Raw genomic sequence first — 22,896 nt, 5'->3', positions numbered from 1 at the left:
TTTAGGGTCTGCAGACCCTCAAGCTTTGCCCGAAGCAAACATTTAAAGTATGCTGTTTAGAATCATTAAGGAGGTGTTGTCATTTCAAAGAGATAGAGGTAACAAACAATCTCTACACCAGAACAATTGTCAAAGCCTGTTCTCTCTGCTACCACACGGCAAGCAGTACTAGTGCACCAAGTCTGGAACCAACAGGATCCTGAACAGCTTCTACCCCCAAGCCATAAGACTGCTAAACAAGACTGCTACATAGCTAATCAAATGGATACCCGGACTACCTGCATTGACCCTTTTTTGCACTAACTCTCTTGCACTGACTCTGCACACACACTGGACCGTACCCACACACTCACACATACTTACAGTGAAACCTCAACACACACACACTACATACGCCCACACATACAGTAGAACGCACACACATGTATACTGACGCCACACACACACACACACACACACACACACACACTCACCACATATGCTGCTGCTACTGTCTCTTTTCTACCCTGTTGCCTAGTCACTTTACCTATATGTACATAGCTACCTCAATTACCCCGTACCGCTGCACATCGACTCGGTACTGGTACTCCCTTTATATAGCCATGTTATTTTTTACTCGTTATTGTTATTCATTATTCACTGTGTATTTCTTCTTCATGTCACTATTTACATGTTCTTTTTCTTTTTCTTTTTCTTTATCTTAACTCTGCATTGTTAGAAAAGGACCCATAAGTAAGCATTTCACTGTTAGTCTACACCTGTTTACGAAGCATATGACAAATAAAATCGTATTTTATTTGAAAGTTAGAGAGATACAGAGACCGAGAGGGAGGGATGGGAAAGGAAGAGATTGATTGCTACGAAGGGAACGAGTCAGACAGAGAGAGGGGGAAAAAAGGGGAGGATAATTAGCCACAGTCTAGCAGCTTGACAGATCAGTTAGACTCCTCCGCCGGTGTCTCCTCCGCTCTCCTCTAACTGGACACTTAATTACTCTGTTCTTCTTTCCTCTTCTTTCTAATTCTCCCTCTTACTTTCTCACATTCCCTTTTTATTTTTCTCACTCTCTCTTTCTCCCTCTCTCACTCTCTCTTTCTCCCTCTCTCCTCTCCTCTCCCTGCTCGACTACAGCAGCATGATCTGAACGCTCCATATTCTACTGACATTTGTAATGGATGACGAATTCGAGCTATCAACAGCATAACATGATCAACTTAGTCTGGTTGGAATTGACTGTATAATAGTTTAGTTACGCCATATAGTCCTGGGTTCCAACCACACACACATTTACAGACTTACAACACACATCTGCTTGCGAAACACACCCATTCATTGATTCATTCATGCATATGGACACACAGCTTTGCCGACACACACTCAAACCCGCTCAGTGGTTTTGCAACAAAGCCTTTTTGTAACCTAGCAACACTCCAGTCTATAATCCAATGCCGCTTTTAGAGGACCAATTTGGATAGGGGAGAATTATATTATATTGTGGCTTCATTTGTGTGTCAGGTGTGTGTGTGTACACGTCTGTGTGTGTACGTATGTGTGCGTACACGTGTGTGTGCATACAGGCCTACGTGTGTGCACATGCTCAGTAGTGGTGCCTCATCCTCCTCCCTCACCTGTCAGAGAGGAGCAAGTTGACTCTTGGTGTGTCTACATAATTTAGCGCTGGAAATGTTTTCATTAGGACTTCGATGGCAGGTGCGTCCATGAATGGGCGTCACATTTGATTACAGTGACACTAGGGGCTGACCTGTGGAGAAAAAAAGTTACCTACGCTTGTCAAATATTATTAGAGAAAAGGTAATCTAGTCTCTCCACAGACCAGGGAAAGGGAGGAAAAGAGGGGAGGAAAGAGGGAGCAAAGAAAATAGTCACCTGAGGAGTTTCTTATAAAGCCATGTTGCATATGTATCGTATTTCAATGTAGTTAAATAAAGAATATGAATGTCAGAATACAAAGTATATAGCCCTAATCCTAGACACTAGTCCATCTGCAACCCATAAGGACAGTATGCACTAGTGATGTCAGTAGGAAAGACAGGCAGATGGTGTGGGTTGGAGTTCTCCAGAACTATGCTGACAGAATCGTTGTGCACATGCACCATCGCCCTCTCAGCCATCATAATTGCAACGTTCCTCAACAGATGATCAATACAGCACCATTTCCGTTTACTTAAACTTTCCTTTGTCCTGAATGCAGCCCGGGTAGGTTGAAATCAAAGGTTCTTCCTCAGTGTGTCCGGTCTTCTCTTTGATGTGGCCAGTCAGAGACATTCCGAGTCCCGGTGGCCATAGTTCATTGGCCAAGTCTCCCTAATTAGTCCTCCTGAGGTTGGACACATACATACACAGGTTTGACAAACATCCCTGAGACCAAAGGGAATGGAAGGTTCTGAAAGTTCCGGCTCCCTCATCCCCCCTGGAAAAGAGGGAAAATTAATATCTTTACCCTTTACTGAACTTTCCACTGGCGCTCTGGGCTCCCTGGTGTCCGGCTGGCAAACAAGATGAGAAATTAGCTTCTGATGACAACCTGGTCCCATGCTCCCACGCACACACACACACACAAATAATGGAAAATGGCGCCGACAGAGAGGGCTGCCTTGCTTCTAGCTTTTAGGAAACTTTGCAGCATTTTGTTTTTTTTATGTATTATTTATTCCGTTATTAGCCCAGAAAATTGTGTTATTACATACAGCCGGGAAGAACTATTGGATATCAAAGCGGCGGTAACTCACCAGCACTACCAGCATTACGACCAGGAATAAGACTTTCCCGAAGCGGATCCTTTGTTCGCACCCCCCAGGGCAATTGAACTGATTCCAGAGGCCGACCCAAAACAACGCCGGAGGAGAGGTACTCGGAGTGGTCTTCTAGTCCGACTTAGGAGGCGTGCACACCACCCACCGCTTCCGAGTATATTACTCGCTAATGTTCAGTCTCTGGATAACGACGGCCCTCAAAGAACTTCATTGGACTTTATGCAAACTGGAAACCACATATCCCGAGGCTGCATTTATTGTAGCTGGGGATTTTAACAGAGCAAATTTGAGGAAAAGGTTGCTTAAATTCTATCAACACATCGACTGTAGTTACTCACGCTGCTAAAACACTCAACCACTGCTACTCCAACTTCCAGGATGCATACAAGGCCCTCCCCCACCCTCCTTTTGGCAAATCTGACCACGACTCCATTTTGGCAGAATACAAACAGTTTAGTTATTCCCCCCGCAAGGCAATCAAACAGGCAAAACGTCAGTATAAGGAAAAAGTGGAGTCGCATTTCAACGGCTCAGACGAGACGTATGTGGCAGGGTCTACAGACAATCACAGACTACAAAGGGAAAAGCAGCCACATCGTGGACACCGACGTCTTGCTTCCGGACAAGCTAAACACCTTCTTCGCCCGCTTTGAGGATAGTACAGTGCCACTGACGCGGCCCGCTACCAAGGACTGTGAGCTCTCCTTCTCCGTGGCCAACGTGAGTAAGACATTTAAACGCGTTAACCTTCGCAAGGCTGCCGGCCCAGATGGCATCTCTAGCCGCGTCCTCAGAGCATGAGCAGACCAGCTGGCTGGTGTGTTTACGGACATATTCAATCTCTCCCTATCCAAGTCTGCTGTCCCCACATGCTTCATACTGGCCACCATTGTCCCTGTACCCAAGAAAGCAAAGGTAACTGAACTAAATGACTATCGCCCCGTAGCACTCACTTCTGTCATCATGAAGTGCTTTTAGAGACTAATCAAGGATCATATCACCTCTACCTTACCTGCCACCCTAGACCCACTTCAATTTGCTTACCACCCCAATAGATCCACAGACGATGCAATCGCCATCACACTGCACACTGCCCTATCCCATCTGGACAAGAGGAATACCTATGTAAGAATGCTGTTCATTGACTATAGCTCAGCATTCAACACCATAGTACCCTCCAAGCTCATCATTAAGCTCGAGGCCCTGGGTCTGAACCCCGCCCTGTGCAACTGGGTCCTGGACTTCCTGACGGGCCGCCCCCAGGTGGTGAAGGTAGGAAACAACACCTCCACTTCGCTGATCCTCGACACTGGGGCCCCACAAGGGTGCGTGCTCAGCCCCCTCCTGTACTCCCTGTTCACCCATGACTGCGTGGCCAAGCACGCCTCCAACTCAATAATCAAGTTTGCAGACAACACAACAGTAGTAGGCTTGATTTTCCAACAATGACGAGACAGCCTACAGGGAGGAGGTGAGGGCTCTGGGAGTGTGGTGCCAGGAAAATAACCTCTCACTCAACATCAACAAAACAAATGAGATGATCAGGAAACAGCAGAGGGAACACCCCCCTATCCACATCGACGGGACCGCAGTGGAGAAGGTGGAAAGCTTCAAGTTCCTCGGCGTACACATCACTTACAAACTGAAATGGTCCACCCACACAGACAGTGTGGTGAACAGCTCCTCTTCAACCTCAGGAGGCTGAAGAAATGTGTCTTGGCACCTAAAACCCTCACAAACCTTTACAGATGCACAATTGAGAGCATCCTGTCGGACTATATCACCGCCTGGTATGGCAACTGCACCGCCCGCAACCGCAGGGCTCTCCAGAGGGTGGTGCGGTCTGCCCAACGCATCACCGGGGGCAAACAACCAGCCCTCCAGGACACCTACAGCACCCGATGTCACAGGAAGGCCAAAAAGATAATCAAGGACAACAACCACCCGAGCCACTGCCTGTTCACCCCGCTATCATCCAGAAGGCGAGGTCAATACAGGTGCATCAAAGCTGGGACCGAGAGACTGAAACACAGCTTCTAGCTCAAGGCCATCAGACTGTTAAATATCCTTCACTAGCACATTAGAGGCTGCTGCTTATATACATAGATTAGAAATCACTGACCACTTTAATAAATGGAATACTAGTCACTTTAATAATGTTTACATATCTTGCATTACTCATCTCATATGTATATACTGTATTCTATACTATTCTACTGTATCTTAGTCTATGCCGCTCTGATGTTGCTCGTCCATATATTTATTAATTCCATTGCTTTACTTAGATTTGTGTGTATTGGGTATATGTTTTGACATTGTTAGATATTACTTGTTAGATATTACTGTACTGTCGGAGCTAGAAACACAAGCATTTCGCTATACCCGCAATAACATCTGCTAAACATGTGTATGTGACCAATAATTTGATTTGATTTGATTTTTTGACATAGACACACACACGTGCCTGCATAGACAAGGTGCAGGTGGGTGGATCTGACCTCTAAGGCCAGCTGAATCACCAGTTCTGTACCCAAGAGAACTTCTCAGTAATCTTAGTATTTATCTGCTTTCTGCCTAAAGTGTATGCTTAATGGAGTTATAACCTCCCACATTATTCTGTTAAACTGTTGAGGAAAGTAAAGAACCCTCTGCCCAGTGCCCACTAGGGTTGAATATTTTCCCGGTATTTTACAAATGTTCCATCCCGAGAATAAATCACTTTTCTCCCGGGTAACCCGGTATTTCCCGCCAAAACCGGAAGTGCTATTCAAAAGCATTATAAAGCATATTAATAGGCCTATGTCCAGATTTGATTAGAGCTTTGATCGAAAATTCAAGCCTGATGCTACCTGAGCCTGATGAGCCATACATTAAATACATTTTATGAGCCCTACATTAAAGACATTTAATGAGGCCAAGCCCAAAAAAGGCCAAATGATTGTGCCGTTATCCAATACATATATGATATAGGCTACTACATATTACACACAACAGAAAAACAGAAAAGGCCATAGATGTAGCTAGCTATATGCTCTCTTGGGTAATAAATGAAACTAGATCTACGTGCATTGTGAACTGCGCTCCATACTGAGATGGGCGGTCTGTCCCCACCCTCAGCGTTGATTCATCATGCAGAGGCCGTAGAGATGCCAGATTTAGACATTGCATATAATTTAACAGTTCCCTTGCATGCCATGCTGTTCATATACATAATTTATTATAATTTATCGGTTTCTTGCAGTTATTTATCCTAGGAAAAGGGAGTGGTTTTGGGCGGTAAATCTCGGTAACCGGGTTCCTGCCATTCAACCCTAGTGCCCACTACCTTCTCTCTCTCCCCCTTGATACTTCAAAGTACTTTCAGTAGCAGTTCCTATAGGTGCACTGAATTGTTAGGAATTTAAAACTAGTCAAGGTGTGGAGAAATGCTGGATGAAATGGCATATTAGTATTATTATTATAAGTGTCTTATTAAACAAAAATGTGGCACAGGGGCACCAAAACTACACTTCTGCAAGGTTCGTAATAATCTGTCACCCTATACGTCACGTGTCAAACTCATTACGCGGAGGGCCTAGTGTCTGCAGGTTTTCACTCCACCCTTGTAGTTGATGGATGAATTAAGATCACTAATTAGTAAGGAACTCCCCTCAACTGGTTGTCTAGGTCTTAATTGAAAGGAAAATCAAAACCCGCAGACACTCGGCCCTCCGTGGAATGAGGTTGACACCCCTGCTCAGGAGGGAAGGGCGGACCTAAGTACTCTTCCTTATCTGTTCGTTGTTTCATCCTTCCGTGCCTAGTTCCAAAACGTTCAATCACGGCTGAGACCTGGGGGTTTAATGGACTATACATTTGAAACTTCTTAATCGCTTAAGGACACCCATGGCCGATTTTATGGCTCAGGGGCCCAGATACCAATTACTAAGACTTGCTTTACGGTAACCTCTGACCTTAGAGAGGGTAGCTAGAGACCAAATTCCAATAGGGAATAATCATCAAAATAGGGTTCTTAACAGAATGAATGGGGAGTCATTTAGTAGGAATGTGCTGAACCTTTACATGGGCTGCGTCTAAAATGGCACCCTATTCCCTAAAAGTAGTGCACGACATAGTGCAGGGCTGCTCAACCCTGTTCCTGGAAAGCTACCCTCCTGTAGGTTTTCACTCTATCCCCAGTTGCAATTAACATGAGCTTATCAACCAGTTAATTGTTAGAATCAGGTGTGCTAGATTAGGGTTGGAGCAAAAACCTACAGGAGGGTAGCTTTCCAGGAACAGGGTTGAGCAGCCCTGCACTATGTCGTGCACTACTTTTAGGGAATATGGTGCCATTTTGCACTTACCCATGATCTCTCTTCTGAGAAAGAATGTCATGACTTGCTGCCCTGCAGTTTCAGCACAAGGCCTAATAGTATTTATTTATTTATGCAACACTGATATCTGGAGGGTCTCCGATGTGCCGGGGAACTTAGCTACATCATTATAGTAATTAGAATGTTTTTTCATTACGAGAGACGACATGCACGCTCAATCAAGATGGCAGCCCTAATGACGGTCCGAGGACTGCATTAATGGGTTTTTGAAAATGTGTTCGTTCTCTGCTCTGTATGTCCCTGTTCAGCTGCTGTAGCTACTGAGGTAGGAGGGGGGGGGTTTGATGGGTGAAAGGAATGGTCCATATTTTAAACATCCTCACATTAAACAGTGAAGTCCTCAATTTCAAAACAAACAACATCAACGATGATATGTGAAGAACGAGGGTCTGTCTTATTTTAGGGCCGAGTCCTAATTTGGACCTTCTTGTAAATTGTGCATTTAAATCAATGGAAGAATTGGGTGAGATATCGAGTTACGTGTCTACATTTCAAATTGGTATTGGGCCTTGAGTGGTGTTAGCTGCAGGGTATTGGGCCCTGAGTGGTGTTAGCTGTAGGGTATTGGGCCCTGAGTGGTGTTAGCTGTAGGGTATTGGGCCCTGAGTGGTGTTAGCTGCAGGGTATTGGGGCCTGAGTGGTGTTAGCTGCAGGGTATTGTGTTTGTCTGTGTGTCCGTTTGATTGTGTGGCAGGTGAGGGACTGCAGCTCTGTCTGTCTGTACCTCTGTGTATCAGGCTGGGCTGGGTTGGGTAGAGAGAGAGAGAGTCTGCATATCAATCGATGTCTGCCTCTGTCTGTCCCCATTGCCTGGAGGTAGGATGAATTAGAACAACACATACACATACCTCTTGTCAGCGCACCACCAGAGCACCAGCCAGGCCTGCTAATTAAGGCCATGGTCGTTAAAGGAACTTTTAGCATGTGTGCCTGTGCTGGTTCCCCTCTAATGAAGCTCTCACTCCTGCCCAGAATCAATGCCTGCCGTGGGTCACATCATTAGTATGAGTGGGAGAGGTTGGGAGTCTAGTTTGTTTGTGCATTTTGTGGGTGTGTGTGAGTGTGTACATAAATTAGTATATTTGCGCGTGTGTGTGGGTTAGCAAATTTTGCTCTTTCTCGCTCTCGCTCTATCTCATCTTATATTGGTCTGTAGTCTCTTTCCATGTCATACACAGTACAACATTTTGCATAGGGTTTGTATATGGTTCCTGTGTTATATGGTTCATGTGTCTGCCTGTGATTTTATCGGAACTCTTTCTCTCTCTTTATTTCTCTCTCTTTCTCTCAGTGAGCGTGTCCAGAAGCTCAGGAGAGAGCTCCAGCAGGCCCGTGCTGCGCCCGCCTACGAAGAGCTAGAGGTCACCCGCCGCAGAGCCCTCGACTACGACCCACCCCGAGTGAGTGTGTGCGTGTGTACATGAATGTGTGTGTGTCCTCACTTGGAGTCCTCTGGCTCGCCTCCTGCTGTGTCTATGCAGATCACAGTGACTAGATGAACCACCACAAGTGGTTTACACGCATCTTCTCAACAGAACATGGAGATTAACTCCATGATAATCCATACTTTGAGTGCCCACTGCCTAGAGACACCAAGTGTCTTTCTCTGGCTGCTTCCCAAATGGAAACCTATTCCCTATAAAGTGCATTACTTTTGACCTGAGCTCTGGTCAAAGAAGTGCACTAAATAGGGAATAGGGTGCCATTTGGGACACACACGCTGGCTCTGAGAGAAAGGAGATCCTAAGCACACTATACACTAAGTGTACAAAACATATGTCTGTTTCCATGACATAGACTGGCCAGGTGAATCTAGGTGAAAGCTATGATCCCTTATTGATGTCAACTGTTAAATCCACTTCAATGAAGGGGAGGGTGGAGTGTGGGTAGACTGTGTTAAAGACAGGTTTAAGCCTTGAGACAATTGAGACATGGATTGTGTATGTGTGCCATTCAGAGGGTGAATGGGCAAGACAGAATATTTAAGTGCCTTTTGAAATGGGTATGGTAGTAGGTGCCAGGCACACTGGTTTGAGTGTGTCAAGAACTGCAACGCTGCTAGGTTTTTCACGCTCAACAGTTTCCCGTGTGTATCAAGAATGGTCCACCACCCAAAGGACATCCAACCAACTTGACACAACTGTGGGAAGCATTGGAGTCAACACAGGCCAGCATCCCTGTGGAACGCTTTCGACACCTTGTAGGGTCGATGCCCCGATGAATTGAGGCTGTTCTGAGGGCAAAAGGGGGTGAAACTCAATATTAGGAAGGTGTTCCTAATGTTTTGTACACTCAGTGTAGATCATTATATGGATTATTCCATAGGATATCACCAGGCGCTATTATCATATGGGACTGTAATGGTGTACTTATTCATTTCCCTTTGTGCGTATGGTAACTAAGGATGATTTTGCAACAGGCAATTGCAATAAGGTTGTGAGTGTGGGCGTATATGTTTGGGTGCACACATTGGCATGTATTGCTCCCAATTGTGGAGCTGAGTCACAGACGATCCATGTTTTCTTAGAGCCTGGCTGGGTTTGTTTGGAGCTCTCTCTTGTTAGCATTAAGTGTTCTACAGCACCCTCTCTCTATATTTATCTCTCTTTAAGTAAATAACCATTAGGGTGGTGACATTTTCATCTGATCTTTTTAGCGTTACTACTCAACCTAAACAAACATGCTCTCTTTCACTTTCCTCTCTCTCTCACTTCTGGTTTGTGTGTGTGAACCGTCTAATAACGTTATCCAAACACTGAGACAATTAAAACCTTATGATCCCCGGTTCTGTTTGATCCATCGAAGAACATTATTAAAACGCTAAAACAACCTAACGATGCCTCTTGGAATCGGTTGTTGTGTGTTCCATCAAATACCCTTATTCAAACATGTAGACAATTAGGAGGAAGTGAGTGGGAGGCAACTCGCCATGATCTGATTGTTAGTTGCAGTAGAAACAAACACAACGTCAACAGCACAGCTGTAGGTGCTTCCCCTGAGGCAGCTGCTTATGGAACATTATCATTTAAACAGAGACACCAATGAAATCACAGGCAGAGACAGAAGGCATATTGAGACCTTATAGAAGCATGTTAAACCTATATACTGTATAGCCCATATAGAATATGTGAGGTAAACCTTGAGAACAAAATTAAATACTGTAAGTTACATGGAAAGAGACAGCAGACCAATAGAAGTTACAATATATACAGAGAAAGAGAGGGTGAGAAAATAGAATGCTTACAGAGAGAGAGAGAGAGAGAGAGAGAGAGAGAGAGAGAGAGAGAGAGAGAGAGATGTTTCAACGTTTCATTCAGTCTGCCAATTGTTGCGCCCATGTCTCCTTGCGTAGCCTATTTTGTGCCCTCCTTTCAGCTGTCTTTCTTTGCTCTTTTCAGCAGCCTAGTCTGGTCGCTTGAATGTTTTATAAAGATTTTATGACACTTGAGTATTGCGTTGCTGATACAAGGTCACACAAGGCCCATTCTTCCTTTATGTGCCTCGTACCGCGCTCTGAAAAATGGTTTCATTGAAAAGAATATAGAGCTACGTGTAGCATTTCTCCATCTTTTTCAGTTTCACAGACAGACAATAACAGCAAACATAAAATAAGGGTAGGTTTTTGTATGTGTCCTTTCTGTTTCATTGTTTGTCACTGTTTTGTCTTTAATGTTAAAAAGGGAGTACACGATCCTGCTTATTAACCTGCATACCTTATTTGTTTACTCCTGAATAAAACATAAAATACAATAAGGGAATTTAACCAACAAGATATTAGATAGCCCCCAATTCCCCATCCCCTGATCAAATATCTCCAACTTAATACGAATTAAACCATTCCACAGCTCTTTGAGGAGAAAAGCGCAGATTGTGAATTGATGCTTCATTCAAACCATTTATCCACACATTAAAGCTTTTTTCTCATCAAGATGAATATAGGTGTGTGTTTTGTGTGTTCTCTCTCTCATTTTCATCCATGTTGTCAGTCTCAGTACACACCCACATATACCATCTGTCCAAGTACAGGGGCTACGTCCCAATTACAAGTACAGGGGCTACGTCCCAACTATTTTGACCAGGGCCCTATGGGCACTGGTCAAAAGGAAAGGGAAAGGGGATACCTAGTCAGTTGTAAAACTAAATGTGGCATCCGCATTTAACCCAACCCCTCTGAATCAGAGAGGTGTGGGGGCTGCCTTAATCGACGTTCACATCATCGGTGCCGGGGGAGCACTTGTTTTTGGGGGTTAACTGCCTTGCTCAAGGGTAGTGCACTATATAGGGAATACGGTGCCTTTTGGGACACAGCTCTAGAGGTTTTTATCCTGTCGAGGCATGATAATGATAGTGTATATGATGTCATGTCGCCTCAGTGTACAGACTGGACAGTTGGTGGTATTTTTAGATGTGGCTGTCCATTCGGCTGCCACAGTAGCTGGCAGTGATGGCCCATACGCAGTAAGCCACATGCAACTGGCAGCCATTTTGGAGTTCCACTCTACCACAAATACGTGGCATAGGCAAGGAAAGGGTGCGTCCAAAATGAGCCCTGGTTAAAAGGAGTGCGCTATTTGGAATAGGGTGCTATGTCAGAGGCAGCCATACTTAGTATAATCCAGACATCTTTGGTATTCGGTAAATGTCTAACTGACTGAAAAACACCCAACTAAATGAAATAAAATTAAGTGTTCTACAGTCCTTTTCTGAAACGTCCATGTACCAAAGCTCGCGATTTACAGCGGAAAATGCCCTTGACCATGGAAGATGGATAGAAGACACATTGGCTTTGTCGCAAATGGCACCATATTCCCTACATAGTGCACTACTTTTGACCAGAGACCTATGGGCCATGGTCAAAAGCAGAGCACCATATAGGGAATAAGTTGCCATTTGGGATGCAACCATAATTGAAGTAATGAAGGGAGGAAAAAGGAAGGATTGAGGAAGTGAACTGGCAACCAGAGACGATAACTCGGATATCAGGGAGGGCGCTGGCAGTAGCACCTTATAACACCTTATCTCCAACTCATTACCCTGGGAATCACACACACACACACACACACACACCACAGGGGCAGTGTGTTTGTGGCACATTAATGAACACAAGTCACAGACGAACACAGACACTCTATCAAACACACACCTACTCTATCACACAAATAGACACGTACTACCAACACTCCACCCTCCCACACATTAACTTACACACACGCTCACAAAAGATATGACCCGTCAGCTCCGGAGCTGTTCCCCCACCCCCCCCTGTAATGTTGTCGGGTGGACATCGATCACGTTGATGATGTTTTAATGTCAGCTCCTGGGGGCAGATGATGCGAGCTGTGGCAGGCGGGCGTCGCTTCATAAACGTACCCTCCACATCATTAAGTAAACAAAAACCACCACCGTCACAGTGATGGATGGCTAGCGTGCCTCTTGTCTGATGGTGATGGTCTACTCTACTCCCAGGAGCACTGTGGGAGTGTGGGACGCCCAAGGGGCAAGAGAACCCAGAGTCAATGAGTCGATCATGCAGGTGCCCAGGCATAACCATAATTATGTGTTGGGTGTGTAGAGCCTAGTCTTTTGAGCATGATGTTCCCTTTAGATGAGGGGTGACTGGGTAACTCTGGGCCGCGGTAACCGCAGGCTTTTGTTCAGGTCTAGCACTAACAACTCAAACAATGACTCGATCATGTGCCTGTTCAATTTAGACCTCAATAAGTTTGAATAGAAATGTTATTAGAGCTGAGCTGGAACAAAAGCCTGTACAGCACACACTACGGCCCTCCAGGACTGGACATACCCACCAATCCCCTACTGGAGTCTAGATGATCCCTGCTAGCAATTGTCAGACCATTATTTATTATCTACTCCTTAATCTAGTACATCAAAGTCTCATAGGAGGGAGCTAATGCTGTACTACAGAGAAGTGACCTGTGTGATGTTTAGATCAGTGACTGATCTACCACTGACCAGAGATCAGTCTTGTTTGGGCCTGACAGCCCAGCAGCACCAACACAAAGGGGTAATGGATGAGCTGGTGTGCTTTTCCTGCTGTGTGTGTGCTTACTGTGGGGGGCTGCTGACATACTGTAGCACAGTGGGTAGCCTACCGCATAATTATGTTGTGGACCGGAGGAGAGAGGGGGGAGGAGAGTGGGAGGGAGGGGGAAGGTGGGGGGTAGAGAGAGAGGTAGAATGATGGAAGCACGGGGGGGAGAAGAAAGAAAGAAAGACTGTTTTTTGGAGAGACTGGTGAAGAAGTGAGAACAGGAAGGTGTAGCGGGAGAGGGAGTAAAAGGAGGTTTATAAACAGAGAGAGAGGGGGTAAAGGGAGGTTTATTAACAGTGAGAGAGAGGTCAGAAGAGTCGTTCCATGTCATTTCAGCAAGCCATGACACCCACCATCTCCGATTGTTCTGAAATCGTTTCTGTAGTTAGAAACAGGTAAGATTAGCATTTTTTTTGGATCTCGGAGAAATTTACCAAATTGATTGCACCCTAATTGGCCATTTTAAATTATAGGATTCAGATAATATTCAATAAATAAACCCAACATCCGATTTGGACCAAACTTTCAAGAATGTTAATAGTGTGTTACTAACTACAGAAACGATTTCAGAACAGTCTGAGATGATGGGTGTCGAAATCCTTTTTCCTTTTGAGGTGGAACGACCCAGAAGTGAGAAAAGGGAGGTTTATCAACAGAGGGAGAGGGTAGAAGTAGGGATGAATATTTTCCCGAAATCTACCAAATTTCAATACCGGGAATAATTCATATTTATCCCGAGAGTCCCGGGAAATACTGCAAAAATCGGAAGTGCCCATATAAAGCGTTTAAAACCAAGATATGGCCACTATGGCAGGGTTCTCCCAAAATGAGTGGCGCTGCGCCACATTTTCGGCTTGGCTGCGCCATTATGTAAAGATTTCACAGCAAGTGAAACTGATATTTAGTAATGGTAGAGTAACGATTTTTGATCGCCAATGACATTGTTGTGAATTGCGTAACAGGCCGTCCATCATTTCCTAGCATTATCATGTTCCTCAATTAATTCAGCGCATTTCAGCAGTAGGCTATCTCGACACAGAGCATGCTCAGGACGCATAGAGCGCACCCGGAGTAGGCTATAGCGTTGTCGAATCATACAAACTTTGTAACGGCAGTCAAACAAAAGTCAAATGACCATAGTTGTTAAGCTTACTAGATAACCTCTTTCAACGAATGACAGAATATGTCCTATATTTGGCAAAATTGAGTTGAAGATTATACAGATAGCAGATCAGGTCATGAATAATGGGGAGATGAAGTGTGTTTATAGTTTGAATATCAAATTATCTTAACGGAGATCAACTCTGTTTAAAAAAAAATATCCATATATATACTGTCACACATTCTCTACGGAAGCTCTCATATGGGGAGCAAGTACGAGACAGCGCAGAGAAGCGGAGGAAATGTTAAAGCTGTATTTTGACATGCATAGGTAAGAGATGTGCTTTTGATAGGAATTTTCATGCGAGTCAGGATATTGGGTTTCAGTGGGATTGGGACTGAATAGAAAAATAGCCTAGGCTCTATATGAGGCTATATAAGGCTACTACGTGAGTCAAGAGTAAAATAATACACTTGATTTAGGCTACATTATTGCATGCTAAATGTTTCTGATCAGTGATAGATGAACAAATGAGCTACCACTTCCACTTGTCCAGCAATGGATCAATTAACCAAATATACAGACGGAGACTCAGCGAAACATAATCACATTGATTATCACAGGCTTTTGATCAGGAGAAGGACAGGCTACTACGCGAGTGAAAAGCAACATCTAACATGCTAGTGTCGTATCGCGTCAATGCTGGTAATTATTGCTGTCAAACAAAGAGTCCGCTTAGGCTGTACTTTGATTATAAGTTTTATTTATATCACAAGATGTCAGCATAAGTTTACAGACCCTGCCGGGCTGGAGAACAGTGTCCAAAGATAATGTCTGTTCTAACCTCTTCTTCGCTTTTACCCAGTATATATAATCTTCCCAAGATAGGGGTGGCTCCCTCTACTGTCCAATCCCCTGTCTACAACACACAGACTTCTCTGTCCTATCCGGGGTGTCACACTAAAACCTTCCCTCTGACACTAAATAAACAACAACAGTTCCACTTAAAAAACATTAACAAAGACATAATCTTAATACACTACATTCCCCCCTTCGAGACGAACTAAAAGTCTCGAAAACAAACAGAATAGGATTATGACAAGTAACAATTTATCTTATTGAGTATCTTTAACATTAAACCAAAAACATTTTCCTCTAGAGTGTAAATACCTTTCTATGAAATATGAATAAATGTTTATGAAGTGTGAATACATTACTATGAAATATGAACAAATCTTTATGGAGTGTGAGAGCGAAAAACCTGTCTGGCAACCTTCGTTCCAAATATCCATCCATCAATCAAGACAGTAAAATTCTCTCACGGTCCCTCTGCCCCAGGCAACCACCGAGGTACTCCCGATGAATTCATAAATCTTTATCAATGCATTTGAAACTATGATGCAATTAAATACACATGAAAGCCCCAGCAAACAAAATACTATCCAAAATGTCCACTCTAAGGCTGGTCAACCCATCGGACCCTACAGTGGATCTCTATCCCTGCCTAGACTCCCTGTCCCTAAGCATTCACGAAATAAACAAAAACATCTAAGATCCCCACATGTATCCAATAATCATCAAATATCATTCTACAAAAATTAATACCTAAGAATATGACACACATTATGTATTACACATGCAAATATGTCTATATTTCATTGCAGACACTGGAATGTAGTCCACTACACTTCATCTCCTCCGTAGTCTCGACTTCCAGTGCATTGTTGATGATGGAATCGGAACCTTTCCACACCTTCCTTGTTCCATCTCCTCCAGTCATTGTCCGTATTTCAATCTCTACATATTCCCCCATATGCTTCTGGAAGAAAAGAAAAGACCAAACAGTATATTTTGCAAAACAACACTTTCAAATTAAAACATCAATATCAACTAAGAATATAAAAATTATATATATCAACTAAGAATATAAAAAATGAAATATCAACTAAGAATATAAAAATGATATATAAATGATGTATGAATCACATTATCCTATTTCCCCCCTTTGATTCATAACATCATACTGAAATCACACTAATATTGAAAGAAATTTGAAAAATGATCAAATAATCAAAAAGGATATTTATCCATCAATACTCCATCCAGTCCCACTTGTCCATCTTCATCCAGATCAGGAACAGTCAACAACGGCATCTGAGTGTTGTCTCCAGGCATCACAACTCCAACCTATCTCAATATCATAGCTTTCTCAAAGGTCAGTAACAAATTACAAACATCACACACAGTGCTATCAAAACTGCTATTAAATCGTAAACCATCACTGCTCCCACTGGACCTAAATGATCTTGCAACCAAGTCTTCGCTGACCATCCAGCTCCTTCAGATCTACCAAATGCATCCCTTATATTCTTCAATGCATATATAACTATCTGGAATCAAAGTATAGGTAATATTATCAATATGATCTGCCAAAAATGTTACACCATACCATGGAAAAAGTCCCCCCTTCTCTCTTAGACTTATCCTCCAATGATAGGCTTCAAGACTATGAAATGTCACCATGTCTCTTTTCACCCTATTTCCAAACCTAGATTCAGATTTATCTGTGTCCGGTGCTACCCCTCTTTTAATGGTAAAAGCCTCATATGGAAGCTTCAACGTTGACATGTAACAACATCCTGTCCATCCATAGGGTAAGAATATATATGCTTTATCACCACAAACCCACCAAATATCTCTAAAATTCCCAATAGTCACATTGCCAGGCAAAATCTGATCTTCCACCATCAAAGTCTTGCTGTTCTTACTACCGGGAACATAAAAAGTAACATTATATTTCCCATCTCTAACCTTATGTTCATGCTTACCCAAAGTCTATAATCATCACAATCTGATATTCCCATGAACATACCCCTTACATCATATGTTTTATTAGAACAAAAACAACTTTTAGCCCTCACTGCTTTCACCTCCAATGCTTCAGGGTTCGCTGTTAACTGATTTTCCTTCCCATCTAACAAATTCACATAGGGTAATTCATTTAACCAAGAACATTTAAACCTAGGCTTAAACAAATGTTTTGACAACGACATTATTTTATCTGTTAATGATTGTTGCTGATACAACAGCCATGACAAAGCATAAGATTGACACATACACGATAGAGGTTGAGCGACCGTCTCTAAAATGGACCCCCACGTCTCTGGTGCTGGAATTCTCAACAGACATGGACCCTCAAGATTCCTCACTGATCTCACAGAATGAGTTAACTGTTGGAACCAAAGATTTCTACCTGCCCATTCATCTTTAATCTTCAAAACAGAAGAATCAAATCCATATGCCTTCCATTTAGTTTCTCTTTTCCCTAACGAGCGGTATTGATCAGATGTATCTTCTGATGTTATGTTGAAATCAAAGAACTCATCCTGTACCTCCATGATATTATCTTGCACTATTTCAGATTAATCTATATTGTTCTCTACCACTATCTGCTGAGTCATTCCTGCTACATCCTTTAATTTCAGAAAAGTTGTTGTCGGTGTCGGTGTCATACTTCCTACATTTGTTATTGCCGTCGTACCATTAATCCCTTCCAAAGTTACCATTAAAGTAGTTGATTTAGTTGATGTATTAACACCCTTAACTACTTCTAGTGGGAAAGCTACCGATATCCTCTGTGTATTATTTACTGTTGGAGTGGCTACTGTAATATACTTCTCCTGAACTCCTTTGGTGACTGTGGAAGCTTCAACAGACTTCAACTCTTCCATTATAAGCGTCACTTTACGAATTACATAGCCTTTTAACCAATAATTCTTAACCGGAACAAATTTTAATGCTTGCACTAAATAAGTACACATATATTCTCCCTGATCTTTCTCTGTAACATTACGCAAAATAAGTGAACAATCAGTCATAACCCTCTTCCCCTTCATATTGTTGTACAAAATATACTTCCTTTGACTAGGGGGCACAGCTTCTACATCTGGTCCTGATAACAATACTTCTTCTCCATAATGATCTCTCCATGTGGGAGGAACGTCCCCATCCCCACTCCATCTCTTACAGCTACAAGGAAGATTAGCTGTATCACCCATCCTAACCCTAATAACAGTATTTTTCCCCCTAAAATTGGTGCTGGAGCTATTGGTTCCCTTGTAATCAAATGCGATATATTTATGGCTTTAATAACTATCAATGTTGAAAGAGTTGAATTGCTTCTCACTGTTGTTATAATAGGCTGAAGTGTTGATGTCCTTGTTGTTACTTCATCCATTCTCCCTAAGACTCTTAACTCTTCACATGTATTTCCATCTATCACCACTAGTGTCACTACATTAACTATCAGTCCTAACTCTACTCCCTCACTTTCAACCTGTTGATTATAAAAAATACATCCACAATTACCTTGATCTTCCTGCTGGGAATTGTAAATATAGATACTCAATCACCCTCAATCTTCTCATATCATTCAGCAACGCATACTTTCTCAATGCATCTGCTCCTAACAGATCTAAACTCCTGCCATATCTATCTTCCCACTAAACTCTAAAATGTCCTTCACCACTGTTCTCTCTCTCTTACTACTAACTTTGAAACTTAGCTTACTGTCTTAGAGTTCCTTCAACCCTAGTTCTCCTAACTTTTTTAATCTAATCTTTTCTCCTAACATTTAAAAACCTTTTTCCACTGATTTATTCACAAAATCCTTTACCACCAAATTTTTAGAATATGTGATTGGGAAGTCCCCACCTGCTTCTGACTTCTTCACACACAGACTTGGCAAACGATCAAACATCCTTTAGCCTAGTTTGAAATCCCTTTCCCCTCTTGGTGTAGGAATGTAACCAAGAATAACAGTCACCCCTTGTAACTTTATTTTTCAGACAGATTGTCTAATAGGCAGTCTAATAGATTGTCATCCTTCCTATGATATTATTTTCAAGCAAATATGATTCCCAAAAACCCTACTCTTTTAAACTCTTCTACCACATACATTTACATTTTAGTCATTTAGCAGACGCTCTTATCCAGAGCGACTTACAGGAGCAATTAGGGTTAAGTGCCTTGCTCAAGGGCACATTTACGTCATTTAGCAGACGCTCTTATCCAGAGCGACTCACAAATTGGTGCGTTCACCCTATAGCCAGTGGGATAACCACTTTACAATTTTGGGGGGGTAGAAGGATTACTTTATCCTATCCCAGGTATTCCTTAAAGAGGTGGGGTTTCAAATGTCTCCGGAAGGTGGTGAGTGACTCCGCTGTCCTGGCGTCGTGAGGGAGCTTGTTCCACCATTGGGGTGCCAGAGCAGCGAACAGTTTTGACTGGGCTGAGCGGGAACTATGCTTCCGCAGAGGAAGGGAGCCAGCAGGCCAGAGGTGGATGAACGCAATGCCCTCGTTTGGGTGTAGGGACTGATCAGAGCCCGAAGGTACAGAGGTGCCGTTCCCCTCACTGCTCCATAGGCAAGCACCATGGTCTTGTAGCGGATGCGAGCTTCAACTGGAAGCCAGTGGAGTGTGCGGAGGAGGGGGGTGACGTGAGAGAACTTGGGAAGGTTGAACACCAGACGGGCTGCGGCGTTCTGGATGAGTTGTAGGGGTTTAATGGCACAGGCAGGGAGGCCAGCCAACAGCGAGTTGCAGTAGTCCAGACGGGAGATGACAAGTGCCTGGATTAGGACCTGTGCCGCTTCCTGTGTAAGGCAGGGTCGTACTCTCCGGATGTTGTAGAGCATGAACCTGCAGGAGCGGGTCACCGCCTTGATGTTGGCGGAGAACGACAGGGTGTTGTCCAGGGTCACGCCTAGGCTCTTCGCACTCTGGGAGGAGGACACAGCGGAGTTGTCAACCGTGATGGCGAGATCATGGAACGGGCAGTCCTTCCCCGGGAGGAAGAGCAGCTCCGTCTTGCCAGGGTTCAGTTTGAGGTGGTGATCCGTCATCCATACTGATATGTCTGCCAGACATGCAGAGATGCGATTCGCCACCTGGTTATCAGAAGGGGGAAAGGAGAAGATTAGTTGTGTATCGTCAGCGTAGCAATGATAGGAGAGGCCATGTGAGGATATGACAGAGCCAAGTGACTTGGTGTATAGGGAGAAAAGGAGAGGGCCTAGAACTGAGCCCTGGGGGACACCAGTGGTGAGAGCACGTGGTGCGGAGACAGCTTCTCGCCACGCCACTTGGTAGGAGCGACCGGTCAGGTAGGACGCAATCCAGGAGTGAGCCGCGCCGGAGATGCCCAGCTCGGAGAGGGTGGAGAGGAGGATCTGATGGTTCACAGTATCAAAGGCAGCAGACAGGTCTAGAAGGACAAGAGCAGAGGAGAGAGAGTTAGCTTTAGCAGTGCGGAGAGCCTCCGTGACACAGAGAAGAGCAGTCTCAGTTGAATGACCAGTCCTGAAACCTGACTGGTTTGGATCAAGAAGGTCATTCTGAGAGAGATAGCAAGAGAGTTGGCTAAAGACGGCACGCTCAATAGTTTTGGAAAGAAAAGAAAGAAGGGATACTGGTCTGTAGTTGTTGACATCAGTGGGATCGAGTGTTGGTTTTTTGAGAAGGGGAGCAACTCTCGCTCTCTTGAAGACAGAAGGGACATGGCCAGCGGTCAAGGATGAGTTGATCAGCGAGGGGAGGTAGGGGAGAAGGTCACCGGAGATGGTCTGGAGAAGAGAGGAGGGGATGGGGTCAAGCGGGCAGGTTGTTGGGCGGCCTGCAGTCACAAGTCGCAGGATTTTATCTGGAGAGAGAGGGGAGAAAGAAGTCAAAGCATAGGGTAGGGCAGTGTGAGTAGGACCAGCAGTGTCATTAGACTTAACAAACGAGGATCGAATGTCGTCAACCTTCTTTTCAAAGTGGTTGACGAAGTCATCCACAGAGAGAGGGGGGATTCAGCAGAGAGGAAAATGTGGCAAAGAGCTTCCCTAGGGTTAGAGGCAGATGCTTGGAATTTAGAGTGGTAGAAAGTGGCCTTAGCAGCAGAAACAGATGAAGAAAATGTAGAGAGGAGGGAGTGAAAAGATGCCAGGTCTGCAGGGAGTTTAGTTTTCTTCCATTTCCGCTCCGCTGCCCGGAGCTCTGTTCTGTGAGCTCGCAATGAGTCATCAAGCCACGGAGCTGGAGGGGAGGACCGAGCCGGCCGGGAGGATAGGGGACACAGAGAGTCAAAGGATGCAGAAAGGGAGGAGAGGAGGGTTGAGGAGGCAGAATCAGGAGATTGGAGGGAGAAGGATTGAGCAGAGGGAAGAGATGATAGGATGGAAGAGGAGAGAGTAGTGGGAGAGAGAGAGCGAAGGTTGCTGCGGCGCATTACCATCTGTGTAGGGGCAGAGTGAGTAGTGTGGGAGGAGAGCGAGAGAGAAAAGGAAACAAAGTAGTGGTCGGAGACATGGAGGGGAGTTGCAGTGAGATTAGTAGAAGAGCAGCATCTAGTAAAGATGAGGTCAAGCGTATTGCCTGCCTTGTGAGTAGGGGGGGACGGTGAGAGGGTGAGGTCAAAAGAGGAGAGGAGTGGAAAGAATGAGGCAGAGAGAAATGAGTCAAATGTGGACATAGGGAGGTTGAAATCCCCCAAAACTGTGAGGGGTGAGCCATCCTCAGGAAAGGAACTTATCAAGGCGTCAAGCTCATTGATGAACTCTCCAAGGGAACCTGGAGGGCGATAGATGACAAGGATATTAAGCTTAAATGGGCTAGTGACTGTGACAGCATGGAATTCAAATGAGGAGATAGACAGATGGGTTAGGGGAAAAATTGAGAATGTCCACTTGGGAGAGATGAGGATTCCTGTGCCACCACCCCTCTGACCAGATGCTCTCGGGGTATGCGAGAACACATGGTCAGACGAGGAGAGAGCAGTAGGAGTAGCAGTGTTTTCAGTGGTAATCCATGTTTCCGTCAGCGCCAGGAAGTCGAGGGATTGGAGATTAGCATAGGCTGGGATGAAGTCAGCTTTGTTGGCAGCAGAACGGCAGTACCAGAGGCTGCCTGAGACCTGGAACTCCAGGTGTGGGGTGCGTGCAGGGACCACCAGGTTAGAGAGGCAGCAGCCACGCGGTGTGGGGCGTTTGTGTAGCCTGTGCAGAGAGGAGAGAACAGGGATAGGCAGAGGCATAGTTGACAGGCTGTAGCAAATGGCTACAATAATGCAGAGGAGATCGGAATGAAATGAACTAAACATCTGGGAGAGTAGAGAGCAGGGCCTCCCTCACCAAAAACTTCTACCTCAGAAACTATAATTGTTTCACTGAACCACCCGAACAAAAACTCTACCAACTTCCACCTTTAGAAATCAGAATTGTTGTGAACCACAGCGGTTCAATGTTTAAAGGAATAGACTCAACCCACTTTATTCAGCTAGCTAACTATGACACCATAGCTAACTAGCATGCTAGCATCCAAAAAACACACAGTTTAGCACCAACACTTGGTCACAACAAACCACCAATAGTGTGTTAACACACTAAGCAGATAATTCGTGTCCGTGTCTGTTGGCTAGCTAGCAATGGCCACTGTGTTGACCTTGTTTGAAGAACGGCTAGCTAGCTAGCTTCGTGCTACCCCGGCACCGCGAAAAACAATGCCAACCCACAGTAACTACCCACAACAGCCCACGATGCCTAGCTAT

General features: G+C 44.3%; 1 protein-coding gene across 4 annotated transcripts in view; it reads left to right on the top strand.

The window, feature by feature from the left end:
* Window positions 1-22,896, top strand: part of LOC121545198 (partitioning defective 3 homolog B) — a 219,767-nt gene that overhangs the window by 158,433 nt on the left and 38,438 nt on the right. For all 4 annotated transcript variants that reach the window (XM_041855667.2, XM_041855666.2, XM_045216430.1 and 1 more), the window contains one exon: window positions 8,442-8,550. In XM_041855667.2, coding sequence (XP_041711601.2) covers window positions 8,442-8,550 — 109 coding nt within the window. The remainder of the gene's footprint in view (window positions 1-8,441; window positions 8,551-22,896) is intronic.

The sequence above is a fragment of the Coregonus clupeaformis genome, unplaced genomic scaffold (assembly GCF_020615455.1).
Source record: "Coregonus clupeaformis isolate EN_2021a unplaced genomic scaffold, ASM2061545v1 scaf0708, whole genome shotgun sequence".
NCBI lineage: Eukaryota > Metazoa > Chordata > Actinopteri > Salmoniformes > Salmonidae > Coregonus > Coregonus clupeaformis.
The sequence above is the reverse complement of the archived record's forward strand: the minus strand, read 5'-3'. Positions and strand labels throughout refer to the sequence as shown.